General features: G+C 44.7%; 1 protein-coding gene across 4 annotated transcripts in view; it reads right to left on the bottom strand.

Annotated features, from left to right (window-relative positions):
- Positions 1-183: 183 nt before the first annotated feature.
- The window catches only part of SLC1A6 (solute carrier family 1 member 6), a 37,731-nt gene continuing 23,852 nt past the window's right edge, over positions 184-14,062 (bottom strand). For 2 of the 4 annotated variants that reach the window (XM_068174210.1, XM_068174209.1), the window contains 9 exons: positions 12,668-12,925; positions 11,668-11,805; positions 10,658-10,862; positions 9,753-9,795; positions 8,884-9,224; positions 6,504-6,737; positions 5,260-5,454; positions 4,699-4,833; positions 2,290-3,295 (listed from right to left, as the gene is read on the bottom strand). In XM_068174210.1, the coding sequence (XP_068030311.1) occupies positions 3,097-3,295; positions 4,699-4,833; positions 5,260-5,454; positions 6,504-6,737; positions 8,884-9,224; positions 9,753-9,795; positions 10,658-10,862; positions 11,668-11,805; positions 12,668-12,881 (1,704 nt within the window). In that variant the 5' untranslated portion in view covers positions 12,882-12,925 and the 3' untranslated portion in view covers positions 2,290-3,096. Of the gene's footprint in view, positions 304-970; positions 998-2,289; positions 3,296-4,698; positions 4,834-5,259; positions 5,455-6,503; positions 6,738-8,883; positions 9,225-9,752; positions 9,796-10,657; positions 10,863-11,667; positions 11,806-12,667; positions 12,926-14,062 lie in introns of those variants that run through there. The other 2 variants (XM_068174212.1, XM_068174211.1) reach the window with 2 other exon arrangements.

The following is a 14,062-nucleotide window of genomic DNA, read 5'->3' as shown; positions in this document are numbered from 1 at the left end:
GGAACTGAAAACAGGTTAGACTTCTGCTGAATTTTATTAAAGTATCATTAGAATCCCTTCAGGTAGCTTTTTAAAATGATTGGGTTGGAAAGACCCTTTGCAATATCTCTAAGCCAGAAAGCACGTGCATATATTATAAAGCCAGAAGGGACCCTTATGACCATCTAGTCTGTGTAACCCAAGCCATTTGAGCTAGAATCCAATCCAACAATCTTCTGATTCATCCTTCAGTTTGCCCTTTTTATACAGGAAGTCACTTCAGGATTAGAATTCAATGTTTTCTTGAAAAGTTGGACAAGTAGTCTGAAAAAAAAAAAGAAAACCAAGAAGCAGTTCAATATGGACAACTTGAAATTACTATACTTCAATAGTAATAATCAACTGCACAGACACAAGCTGGGAAATTGCTTGATAGGCAGCAGACCTGCTTAATATGATGTGGGAATTATCATGTATTACCACTGGACTAGGGTCAATGCTATCATGCTGTTGTTAAAAAATAAAGCACTTCATTGGGTTTTATAAGCAGGTCTGTTCTTTATGAAGGTTTAGACTCATCAACTGAGCAGTGTTATTGATAAGCTAGTGCTGTCTTAGCTCACCATAGATACAAGCTAATGCAGTGTATCTGAAAACTCTTTGATTAAGATCCAGTCCTCAGATAGAGTCATCTCATCATAGTAAGAGTCTAACCTTGCTAAGAGTTAGGATAAGATGAACAGACTTGAGTTTTCTCTATGTATGCATCAGAGGCAGTTATCCTGATCAGCTGATGCATAGCCTGCTAACAACCATGGTAACATGAGTCCAAGATCTAACTCTTAATGTACAAGAAATATTCTTTCCTCAGTGTTCAGTAATAATAAATCTTTAGTTGGATTGTTGTGTCAAATTTTAGTCATTCCACTTCAAGAAAAATGTGGAACAGCAAGGAGAATGTCCAGAGGAGAGGAACATGAATGATTATTACCTGTGATATATACGGGATCTGTTTAGTCTAGAAAGGAGAAGAGCAAACATTATAAAAGTATTCAAACAATATTTAAAAAGTGCTACAAAGAGAAGGATACTCATTTGTTATCCAGCTCACTTTCCTCCTGCTAGAGTAGATCTCTTGTCAAAATAAGCAACCTGCCTTCCACAGTCAGCAAACAACTTGCTGCCTTACAGTCTGGAGCTAGCCACAGCTAAACAGAAACTACCACACACTTCTAGTTACCCTGCTCTGCTACCAGTCTTACATGAAAGAGATGCATTTGTGCATTTATCTCAGGTTCCAAATAATTGTCCAGCCCACAAAAATGGAATACTCTGCCTACAGGATGTGGAATGTAGCAGCACCAATATATACCCCTGCAGTTTCTGAACAACTAAAAAGAGCCTAATGATTTGGCTTTGAACATCTCAAGAAATGTGTTTGAGGAGGCTTTGTTAGTGCTGGGTGGTTAGTGTGTGGTTGTGATTGGCAAAGTTGACTCCAGCAATGCCTCTGAGGTCTTCCTTCCATGATGTGCACCTCTCAGTGTATGGATATGGCTAGGGATTGAAAAACATCAATGTGTAAAGCCAGGGTAGAGCGGTGTAAGTGACATAGTGGATTGGGAATAACGAGCAGATCTCAAGTGAAACTGGCCAGTTTAGATAGTACCTCGGTGGGTCAGGAGTCTGCTCACTGCTATTCCTGCTCTTAGCCATTGTTAAAAGCAGGACCGCTACAATGCAGCAGCCCAAGCACTGTGGATCCTTAACATCTTCCTGGTTAAGTTATAGACATTCATTTTTCTGGATGTTCATGGACCTGAATGTTATGGAACAAGTCCCAGTGGTCCTCTTCATTGGTGTGAGAGAAATCAGCCATATTCCTGGCCATGCCAGGGAAGGGGGAGAAAGCATGGAAGAAGCAGGTCCCTGCTTCTATCTTTAGACTCTGAGATGTTATGGATGTAATTTGGGTTTATGTCCAAGTGTGTTAAACAGAAGCTGAATTCCATTTGGTAGGAATCGAAAAATATATTGTGAATTTTTAAGCCTGGGAACTGGCAAACCTGTGCAAGTGCTAAGATGTGATTTGTCTCTGCCTATGAAAGATAAAGATCTGTAGAAAGACAGAGGTGTTTGAAAGCACATTCCAGAGCAATGTGACTGAGGGGAAGTCACTTCTGAAAACAGGCAGAAATGAGTACAGGAATCATTTCCTTAGGAATCCTGTGATGAGGAGTGAAACTGTTTTCTGAGAAAAACTTGCATGGAAGGGAGTAATTCCTGGCATGGATGTACCGTCCAGCTGCTCAGATGGGCAAATTGTTCTTAAACTTTGTGTTTCCTCTCCTGGTTTCAGCAGGATGAGAAGAGCTTGCTAAAGAGAAATAAAGTTAACTGGGTCTTGGCAGAGCTTGGTAGAGGGGAGAGCTGTTTCAAGACTGAATAATGGATATAATACATTTTTTAACTGTTTGCTTCTTTCACAATCCTTTAGGATCTTCCATTAATGAGAATCCTATTGATCCCTATTGGTGCTACCAGCCAGCTGTCCCTGCTATATGATCCCACATTCCTGCAGGAAGTGGGTGACTCTAGTATCTGCAACCAAACACATTGTCAGTGGAGTTCTCAGGAAGCATCAAGTGCATATCTGTGCAAACACCAGGACTGTGAGCAAGGAGGTAAATGCTAAAAGCTTGTTTGGGTGAAGGTAGTAAACAAGCAAAGACTTTGCAGCTGTATCTTCCAGGACAGAATTACAGCAACATTTTGGTGCCAGTCCACAGATGGTGGTATTCCCAACTCACCTGGCTACTTATTTCAGAAATAAAGGAGCTGCTAGTTCAGCTCCTTCACTAGGTCTTCCTTACTCAGGTCTAACTATTGAGCCTCATAAGAATGACTAAATCAGGCTTTCTTTGCACTTTAATTTTCTCCTCTTTAATGCCATTTAGAGAGAAATAAGGGAGCAACAGGATTAGGGAAGACTGCATGTGGCAGAGGTGATATAAAAGCAAGTGTCTTGCACAATGGATCTTTCTCTGTCCTCCACTCTGGACTTCTGTTTCAAGTTTTCACTTTTTACAGCATTAATCTGCACTCTGCTGCCCAATTTCACAGTGCTGTCTCCCTCCTGGAGTGCCTGTGGGTGTCATTCTGTGGGCAAACCAGGTGGGAGAGCTGTTCTTTCTCCTCTATCCCAGAATTACCAAGTTCGCAGTCTTGCGCATCCAGCTCATGCCGGGAGAGATGCTCCACAATGCCAGCCCCCAGAGAATCCCCCAGGACGTTCGTAGTTGTTCTAAGGCGGTCCCTGAAAAATCAGAGAAAAAAACAAAAGAGAGTTTCATAGTAGCAGCTAAGGGGATAAAGATTATTTCAAGAAACATCTTCAGTGAAACTTTTTCTACTTTCTAAGTCATTCTAATAATGGATACTTCAACACTGGCAGGAAAATGACTCCCAGAGAACCTTCCTTGATTGACATCCTCGAGCTCAAGCTTCACATGCATTCCTGTTTTATTGCATTCCCAATTTCTTACTGAAAAGTTTTGGACTTGACACAAGTGAAGGTTGCTGTGTTTATACATGGACACTGTTCTTTCCAAAAGCCTTGCTGCAGACTCAGATGGCTTCAACACATCTGTTTCACTTAAGTTGCATTTTGTTTTACAAAAAGTGCTGAAATTCTGGTACAATCCTATAACAGCACTGCTGTGGATGCAGATTTCCTCACCATGGACAGTGTGCAGTAAGACAAGGCACCAAGTTCTTTGTGCAAAACAGCACATCTAAAAGACCCTTTGCAATGAGATAGTCTCCTCAACCACAACAGTATGTCAGAGCTGCTGAAGCTGTCACCAGTCCAGCGTCCCATCAGATCTTTCAGTGGTAACAGTGCAACCTGATTGAAGTAATCTACTCTGAGTAAGCACAAGAACCTGGCTTATTAGGAAGCAGGGCTCTTCCCAGCCAAGTCTGTTTTTATGCACAATCCACAGAAGAAGTGAAGGTGTTCTGCAAAACTGTTTCCAACTGGTCAGCCATGACTGGGAGCAGAGTTTGGCTGCTTTGGCTACAAACCAACAATACAAGATACAGAAGAACAGAGGAGAACACTGACAGTGTATCCATCTGTCAGGATTTTGGTGTTTGAGAAGACAGAGAGGTGGGACAATGCACAAATGCATTCTTCAATATGGTTCCTAAGAGCACTCCTATAAAATCACTTGTCCCAAGTGATTTTATTTAAAAGGGAAAGAAAACTGAAACGTAGCAGTGTGGCTGACTAGCTGCACCCATGTAAACACTCTTCAACTTTGTACAGCCCAGTCTCATCCCTCTTTCAGTGTTTGGTATCCCAGAACTATCATTCTGTAGTGTGGATTTGCTTATTATTGGCACAACTTTTCTCTATGACTCTGCAGATCATTTCTGGATTCATTTTAAATAAAGCAAAGGGAGGACATTCTGTTTGGTCACCAGGCTGATCAGCAAGTGACCTCTGATGCCTTGAGTCACTGAAGCACATGGCGAAGACTCCAGCATGGGCAGAGAGGGCTACTGTGCAAAGGTCTCAGGGATACAGGTGTGTTTTAAGCTTAATGGTACAGGCTAGTGAGCATGATTTTAGCAGAGACATCGGGAATACAGATGTGTTCTGCAAACACTGGCAGGAATGCACAGAAGTGCATGCCTGCTGGGCAAGGAACTTACAGAAACCAGTCCACAGCGATGATCAGTGTAATGTCTTCAGTAGGCAGCCCCACTGATGTCAGCACTATAACCATTGTCACCAGTCCTGCCTGGGGAATACCTGCAGCTCCGATGCTGGCTGCCGTGGCAGTGATGCTGGAGAGAATGGGAAAGCAGAGCTATCAGCAAAGGGAAGAAAAGAGCTGGTCGCATTTGCAGAAATGTCAGGAAGTAGCTCAAACTCATCGTCTTGGCAGCCTTTCTGCCCTGGTTGCCATGAAGGATAATGACACATGGGACATCAACAAAATGCCAGGCTGCCCCTGCCAGACACCCCCTCACAACAGACTGCATACCACAGCTTTTCCTAAGACCTGGACATGCGAGAAGGGCTCAAGTGGCACCTCAAAGACATGATGTCCACATGTGCTTTGACACCTGGATCTGTAGTACAGCCCTTCTTTCCCATACTTTTTTTTCCCTTATTGTCTCTTCTGAGCAAAAGAGGAACCTGATCACACCTCAGACAAGCCAGCAAAACTGAAACCCTTTCTGTAGTCCCAAAACTCTTTCAAAAGTCACCTTATTGTGATGATTTGCCCAAAGTCAAGTTCATAGTTGTTGACTTGTGCAATGAAGATGGCTGCAAGGGCCTCGTACAGAGCAGTGCCGTCCATGTTAATTGTGGCTCCCACAGGCAGCACAAACCTTGTGATGCGCCTGTCCACACCATTGTTTTCTTCCAGGCACCTGAAGGTTATGGGCAGAGTCGCTGAGCTGAAAGGGATTTACAAAACCACATGAATTTCATGTATGCTGTCTTTGGAAGAAGGACTAAGCCTCTGTCTGGTTTATGACCTTACCCGCCTGCTTTTTCACCCTGCCATGTGAGCCAGAGGCCAGTAGCTGCTAGAAGAAAGAACAGTCTAAGCAAGGCTTCCTCAAATATGATGCATGCTGCAGTTGCACATTCTGACATGGCTTTTCTCAGGGGGTTGGGACAGGGGCTGTATAACCCTGAGGCTGATGATGCTGGTATAACACCAAAAGAAGGAGGATTCAGGGTATATAGGGCAGAGTCTCAAGACCAGAACTCCTTTTTCTGCTATTAAAAAAACTTGAGCCCTTTCTCATCCCTCCCAGTCCATAAGACAAGAATGACACATGTTTGAGAATATAACTTGCAGAGAAAGTAAAGAACTGTTTCTGAAAGAGAACATGAGCAGGAAAAATGCTATGTGTTTTTTTATGAGAATGTATGTGAAAGAGCCAGCTATGTGCTTGCCAGGACACCAGTATAACAAGAAACATAGCACTTAGTGAAACAACAGTTACCTATCACCCCTTGCTTTGGCTGTGTGACATGGCAGTGTGAGTCATTGAACATACTGGTGTTGATGCCTTTGCTCAGGTCTCTGGGAAGTTTAATGACATACAGTCTGTGTGCTTGGGAGAGATGGACGTGAAAATGTGTGCAGGTACATGTGTGTGATAGGTATGTGCATGTGGAATAATGCTGTGATTCAGCAGGATATTTTTCCTGAGCTCATCATTTCAGTGGTAAGCAAAGTTACCCTCATGTTTGGTCAGGAGGAATATGGGACATTCACTGATGGACAGAGCTGGTCATGTAAGTAGGGCTCCTGAGCTTTCTACTGCTTCTGGCAGTGGGAACCTTTCCACTGCCAAATGAGTTGGGCTGGTCCACTGCAAAAAAGCTGCTAGTGCTAGAAATTGTGAGACCACAGTGCTGCATTGAGAGCAATGGAATGCTGAGATGTAGTATCTACATCAGCCCAAACCCCACTCCTACATAGCCATCATACCTGGAGGAGGTGCCCAGGGCTGTGATGAGAGCCTGCAGGAGCCCTGCAATGAACACCCAGGGGTTTCGGTGAGTGACAATGAAGTAGAGCAGAGGCAGGATGCAAAGGGCGTGAATGAGGAGTCCAACGATGACAGTGAGTGTGTACATCCCCAGCTGGCCTCCCATCACTGCTAGGTCATCCATCTCCAGGATTTTGCCCGCAATTAAAAACATTATTCCAACTGGAGCATACCTGTGACAGAAACACAAGGCTGATGGTCAGGACTGGCTCCCACACTTTCACACCAGCTTTAACACATGCTGTCTGGATAAATCCCCAATAAGTCAGCATACCATAAGTGCTCACTGAGCCTAATCACTGGATTACACTGCTGGTTTCTTTTCTAGAAACCTGGAGAGAGCTGGGACTTGTTCATCCCGTGGTTAAAAATCAGCTCTTGGTGCATGCCTGGAGACCTCAGCACTCTGTTTTGCACACATGGGCAGTGGTGGTTTCCTCCTTCTTTGGGTTTTCTACATTTCTACAACACTCCTTCTAGAGTTGATAAGGAAGGTTATGTAGAGAAACCTTCAGAGTCCCTTCCTTTCCTAACAGAGCTTAGACTGACAGTATTTTTTTTTTCCTGAGAGACACAGGAAAGTACAGGAGAAACAGGGAATCAGGGAGTAAAAGCAAGAGTGTCCTATAGGCTCTGGGATATCAGCCTTGCTATCTTCAGATGCTCATATTTGGGGAATATGAACATCTAGGGATTCCAGATCTGGTGTAACAAGGACTGGACAAACCAACACCTGTAAAAGCAGCCATGGCTCATATAAAACCTCATTTTGAGGTATCCCGCTATCTTTTCCATTCCTCATGTCTTTTTCCTCCCGTCCATAACAATGCAGCTGACAAGCAGCACTGAGATTCCACAGAAAAGACGTAAGTGAGATATGGAGAGAATCATGGGCACTAATATAATAATCAGACCGAAGAAAATTCCAGCTCCATGGCCACATCTCTCAGGGCTGGGACTCTGCAGCTCAAGAGTTCACATGCACCTCATGCACAAGGCTCAGAGTTCCACATGCCAAACTCCAGCTTAGCCCGGGAGGTTTGGAAAAGTTTCAGGAAAGGATCTAATAAATATTTCATTTCCTCTGACCTTCCTGTTAGAACACATCCTTGGCTGCAGCCAGTGATCAGATCTCCCCAGGAAAAACAAGCTTCTGGGAGATGGTCTGCAGACTGTGGCTACAGGAGGGCATGCACAGGCAGTTTCCCAAGTGTAACCAATGTTCTATACATAAACACCCTGCCTTCCTTCATCTAAAGGGAGGTTTAAGGAGGGGTGTTGAAGGTCCTGGAGTAATGTGAGGTCTACTTGTTCCACTGTGCTCATGCTCTTGCTTCTGTGCCCCCAGGCAAGTCTTACCTGTTCTTAGGAAAGCAAAGCCCCAAATTCTGGTTCAGACATGGAGTAAAAGATCCCGGGGACCTGGGGCTTCCCAATATCTCCTATGAGCTCAGGGATACTCTTCCCCTTTGTGCCTTTTTCTGTAAGGCCTGTCTTGCTGTGCTCAGGACTTTTCTCTGAGATACAAGACTGTGACTTATAAGACCAAGGAAAGGAAGCTGGAGTGGTCTAAAATGGGAGAGGGTGTCAGGCTAACATTTCTTCCCCGTCAGACATTTGCATCTGTCCTATTTTGCAGTACCTGACAAAAGTTTGAGCCCTAACTGGGTAAAAAGCTTAAAATAACAATATTTGGTAAAATGCTGCATTCTAGAGTAGACTTGTCTCAGCAATGCCTTGTTTGTCTGCACCATGTGGCATAGGCAGCCTTACACAGAAAACAATGAGCAGCTGAGCTTCAGAGGAGTCATGATCTGGGAAGGATCTGAAAGGCAGTAACTTTGAGCTGATCCTCTCAACCCAGCTCAGCTCTCAGAACTACTGCTTTACTGCATACAGCTGCCACCCTGAAAGCAGGAAAGGGGCAAAGGGTTGCTCTGATTCACAGCTAAGTCAGACTCCTGGAACACAGCTGTAAGGAAAGCTTTTCGTGAGAAAGCCCCACACCCTACTCCTGTTGGTAAGGCTAAGAGATCTTCCACTCCAGCTCTCTGGTCTTCCAAGGATGTTTCCAGAAGCCTCAAGAAAAGCAAGTCCTGGTGTATCTGATATTTCTAAGGTAAAAACAAAAAGAACAGGAAATGAAATGTGAACAAATATCCCTTCCAGACTTTTCCCTCCAGCTTGATGGAGCCAAAGTAGAGCTGTGCCCATCTGCTTTTCCTGTCTTGTGCATGAAATCCTTAAAGCTACCCCACTTCTCATCATGTCAATGGAAACTGCACCTGCAGACCTGCTCCAACCGGCCGTGCTCCTCACCAGATGATAATGGCCACCAGCCTCATGATGGCTTCGTTGAGGCAGTTAAAGAACTCCCGCAGAGCCCGTCCCTTCTGCTTCATGCTGCCGATCATCAAACCGAAGCACATGGAGAACACTACCAGCCCCAGCGCGTTCACCCCATTGGCTGAGCCTGGGATGGGAATGACTTCTTCAAAGGTCAGCACCTCAGAGATGGTTCCCAGGGAATGAGTGACATTCTCCATGATGCTGGTGAAATTCTCAGACACAGGGATCTGAGTGGTTGCCACACCTGCTGTGGCATTGCTGCTGTGGAGGATGGTTCTGGTGAAGACCCTGGTGCTGTACTGAGTCTTGTACTGAAAAGACACAGATTATCAAATGCACTCATAGGCCCCAGTTCAGATGATCAGGACACATGCTAGGCTCTTATATGCTTTGCCTGTTCTCAAGGTCCCCAGTTTAGTGCTTTCACCAGAAAGGTCAGAAAGTTCGTAGAGCAGAAGGTCAAAAGAGACCATTAGAGCATCTCATGTCGCTAGGACTGAGATATTCTGGCTTCTCTGATAACACTTTGTGCTGCTTCTAAGGGCACTAACACTGCAGAAGAGACAGATTCTTGGAGATTCTATTCCATATCATTGCCAGTCCAAGCCTGCTACCCAAGATCATGCACACCTTTCCTGCCTCTGTGGGATGGGAGGGAGGTTGAAGCCCCCATGTACAGACAGTTTGAAAAGCTTGCATGGGGGATGCTACAATACAGACTAACATCTGCAGTGCCTCCTGCAGCAGTCAGACCTCGGGAATAAAGTGCTATTCCATCCCTCAGAGAAGTAGATAGGACCATAGTCCAGGGCACAAGGTGCAAAGATGAGATTTCATACCTGTTTGAAGCAGGCTTCTACCAGGTTGGGTGGGAACATATTCCTACAGTAGATAAAACAAAGAAAGAGTTATTTTCCTGTTGAACTAGGAAGACAACATGGGCTTCTTGGCCAACTTATTTGTCTTGGAGCAGTGTCTGAGGTCACAACTTTCACAATGCCCACTTAAGCCCTCTTGGTCTGACTGACAGAAGAAGGGAATATGCTGATCTGGACCCAGCACCTCTTGCAACTTGCCAGACTTCCACTACATATTTTCAGACTCCAGAAAGTTATTCAGGTATGTGGAAAGAAATTACACACATACTGCCCTGGGATATAGGTACATTGTACAAACATCATCAAACCCAACCGAACCTCGAAACAATACCATACTACAATGATTAATACACTGCCTTGCTCTCAGCCTTACCTCTACAGCTGTCATGTGAGCTTTCTCTTATCCTGTACTTCAAAAACACAACTTTATACCACTTGAGATGGTACAGCTTTGCAATTCACTGAGTAAGGTCACAGCAAGGGAAGAAAAGGCAATGTCTTGGGACCCACTTCCTTGATTTCCTTTTGTCCTTGAAGATGGCTATTTGGAGTAGCCTTTGCCAGGTGAATTTCTGAAAGGTAGGTAGCCCACTGATGGTTTTCATTACTTGCTTTGTTGAGCACACCATGACTTCTTACATTAACACCTCTGGAGATAGGCTGGACTCCAGGCTAAGCACTCAGTCTCAGAGTGGCAAAGCCAGTTAGCTAGACTAAGCTAGAAGTAGTATGCTTGCCAAGACTCAGCCATTAACCTCTTTCCCTAAGACTGTATGACTAAAGCTGTGATCCTTCAAAAGGATGCTCCATGGAGGAATGTAATCTCACTGATATGGTCTCAACATGAGGCCATCTTGTTTACCTACCTCACCAAGTCCATGAAGGCATCTGTGGTCTGCACCTGCTCAATTCTGCCTTCTCTGTGAAGTTTGTCCTTAGATCCTCTTCCTGGATGTATGATGATCACCATGAAGATGCCGATGAAGACAGCTATGATTGTGGTCACCATGTAGTAGATGATAGCCCGCATCCCCATCTTCCCTGAGACTCTACTATCCAGTGAGGCCATTCCTGGGGTGTCACACAGGGAGACAATGTGAGGAAGCCTATCATCTTAGAGAGAAAGGGAAAGCTTGAGGAAGATTCAAAGGGTGCAAGGCTCATGCATAAGTTGGACAGGGAGCTAGGGTCTCTAGGAAGCACAGCCTACAAGGAACAGAATTTGGAGTTCCAGGGTGATGTTGATATGGAAGAATGTGGCTTGTGGTCATGAAGAAGCATAGCACTGGTGGATCTTAGTCTGCATTTGGGAATGTAGCAATTTTCTTTTAAAGCTCTCAGAAGGGAAATAATCCACTCCTAGTACATTGGGCATTTCAGTCTCTAATGGTGGGATGTTTCAGCAGGTGGAACACCTTGCAGTCCCTACTGCTGTCTGAACACTTGTCTGTCTGTCATGTCTTACTTGAGGATCTGGGTGAAACAAGCCTTCCGGCTGGTGATCAACTTCAACCCTTTTGGACTAACACAAATTAACCTTCTCTAGGCTGGAGAAAACCTGAAATTTATTTGGGCAGCAAACTTGGAGACACTTGAGGTTATGTAGGATTAAATCCTTGTTAGGTGCTGGGCATTGGAACCACTGCATTGTGTTCTCCCCAGTCTTCTGAGAAAGCACAAGGTCTTCTGCTTCTCTCCATCACTACCGAGACAGCAGGGGTCTCAGTGTGGATCATGTTCCCTATGGCTGTAGATTCAGGCTTGTTACTACTAGCCAAGCTAATCCAAGCACCCCCAGCTGGGTCATGAAGAGGTACCCATACAACAGCTTTGCTGACCATTGTCTTGGCTGAAAGCAGCAGAAAGTATTTCTCACCTGTAATCAAGCTAGAGACAATGAGAGGAAGAACCAGCATCTGCAGCATACGCATCAGCAGCTCACCAGGGAAGGAGAAATACTTGATCTGGCGATAGGTCAGCTGGTAGGGCCGGAGTGAGAAGGCCAGGATAATCCCTGTGGAACAGCAAGGGGTGAGAATAGAAGTGGGACAGTGAGATCCAGTGGTCTGTCCCTCAGTCCTACAATGTGTTTTTTCGCTTTCTCATTTACTCTCACTTCCTCTTCTTTCCGAAGGAACAAATGATCATTTTCTAAAAGGCTATGATCCAGTTTTTCTGGTATGCTCTCTCTCCCTCTGATATATTTATGTGCAGAGGAGTCTTGTGCGAAACCATAGGTCTCCTTGTTCCCTGTCTATTGCTCATCTGGAGTCTGTTCCCAGGAAGCTCATGAATACAAAATGCTGTGATGAGAGATATGATCTCATAGACTAAAAGAAGTGTGACTACACAGTTCAGATTCTTTGTCTACCCACCTCTTAAAGCTGAGTTCAGCCAGTTAGAGTCATGTAGCCTGGATCAAAAGCTAGGGACAACCTGCTATCTGCTAAGCAGATTTGATTTGCATTGTATCATGACCATTTGCAGCATTTCTGGTTCTGTAAGGCTAAAGCGGTGGGACAAATCTGAAAAGGCCTTGTGCCTACAGCTGCAATCATAAGATGCCTCTGAAGAAACCTGGATGATTTGTACAAGGATTGGTTGAGTTGGACCATCAAACTCTTTCTATTGTAGACTGTTTCTATACTGCACTAGAAAGGATCAACAAGGACTCTCCCTCCCACATACACACTCTCTGTTGGGTCTCTTGATCTTTCACACAAAAGTACTCATGATGTGGGCAACACTCTGAGCTGCCAGCTCACCAGCTTCAACTCTTCAGTCAAATCGCTATGATAAAATAAAAATCTTCGTAAAATAAACAAACATTTCCCCATATTTATAAATGGTACCTGGTGTTGCCACCATCTCCATACCTAATAGGACTGCAGCAATGGTGAAGAGGACAAAGGCATTTCTCCTGAAGAAGCTTTTAGCAGTCTCAGCAGTGATGCTGTGCATCCGCTTCTTGGCCCGTGCCGCCCGCTTGTGCACAGCCTGCCGGAACCGCTGCACCCGGCTGTCGGCGTGAAGCCGCTTGGCTGCATCCTCATTGAGGAACAGGCTGTTGACGTGGCTCTGCTCACTCATGGTCAGCACAGCTGCTTAGTCCTCCAGGCACAGCTCTGCCTATGCTGGGCAGGGAGAAGTACAAGCAGGAAAGCATAAGCTGTGGCACATCTTGCCTTCGTCTTTAGGTCATTTCCCTGGGGCCTGCTTACGAAGGTTTATTTAAAGTTGATTAATGACCATCCTCTGACCATCTGCAAGGAGCAGCCCTTGGGGAAGGGTATGTAAAGGGCTGCCAGGGTTTTGTCACTACTGCTTTGGTGCCTCTAGAGAAGCTCTGACCCCTATAGCACCTCAGCCTGCACTGAGGAGTGGCTTATGTTGGCCCAGGCAGCCAGAACAGGTTCCACAGCCACCCAGGCTTGTTCAAAGTTTGACCACTTTGGAATGGAATTAATTTTTATCACCTGGCAACAAGCCCCTTTCCCATACACAACCTCTTCCAAACAAAACCAAGCAGCAAACAACATTTCTGATGCACCTCCAAGGTGGACAGGTCTCTACCACAACTTTCCCCTTGACAGCAAGCGGTGCTGGCTGTTTCTGTAGAAAGGAATATTATCCCCTTGCCTTACATTTAAGACTTTATTTACTGACTTTCCTTTGAAACACAACAGGACTTTCAAGTAGTATCTCTTGTCAAACTCCACTGATGGGATTATCCTGATATTCTGTCTTCATAAATACTAAGACAGAAATCAAACCTACTTCAAAGAAATAAATATAGAATCAATTCTCCTCCATTACCAATTGGCTGAAAGGCCTGGACAGTCTACTGTACTTTATCTGTTTAGTTTTTACTGTTATTTCCATATTCCTCAGAACAGAAGAACAAGGCGGCTGCACAGGCAAATCATTCCCCTCTAGAGTGCTAGAAGGCACCAGCAACCCAACAGTTCACATAATGAGAAAGATTATTGCCTGACTATGCAGATGCCATTTTCCTTCTGTCACTGTGCCTTGACAGATGGAAGGTCTGAAAATTATTCTTATTCCCAGGAATTTGCAAAGGTAATACAAACCTAAATGAAACCAAAGAAGAGCAAAGTCACCTCAGCACATCAGCAAGTGCTGGAAAACCTTCTCTGGTGTTGCAAGTCAAATAAGAGCTAGTCCATTTGTAATCCTAAATTTAAATCAAAGAAACCCTCACAAATGAAACTATGTTCTCTATAAATTACACACCTAGTATCTTCCACTTG

This window comes from Anomalospiza imberbis, chromosome 27 (assembly GCF_031753505.1).
Source record: "Anomalospiza imberbis isolate Cuckoo-Finch-1a 21T00152 chromosome 27, ASM3175350v1, whole genome shotgun sequence".
Lineage (NCBI taxonomy): Eukaryota > Metazoa > Chordata > Aves > Passeriformes > Viduidae > Anomalospiza > Anomalospiza imberbis.
Note: the sequence above shows the minus strand (reverse complement) of the source record. Positions and strands in the feature narration are given on the sequence as shown.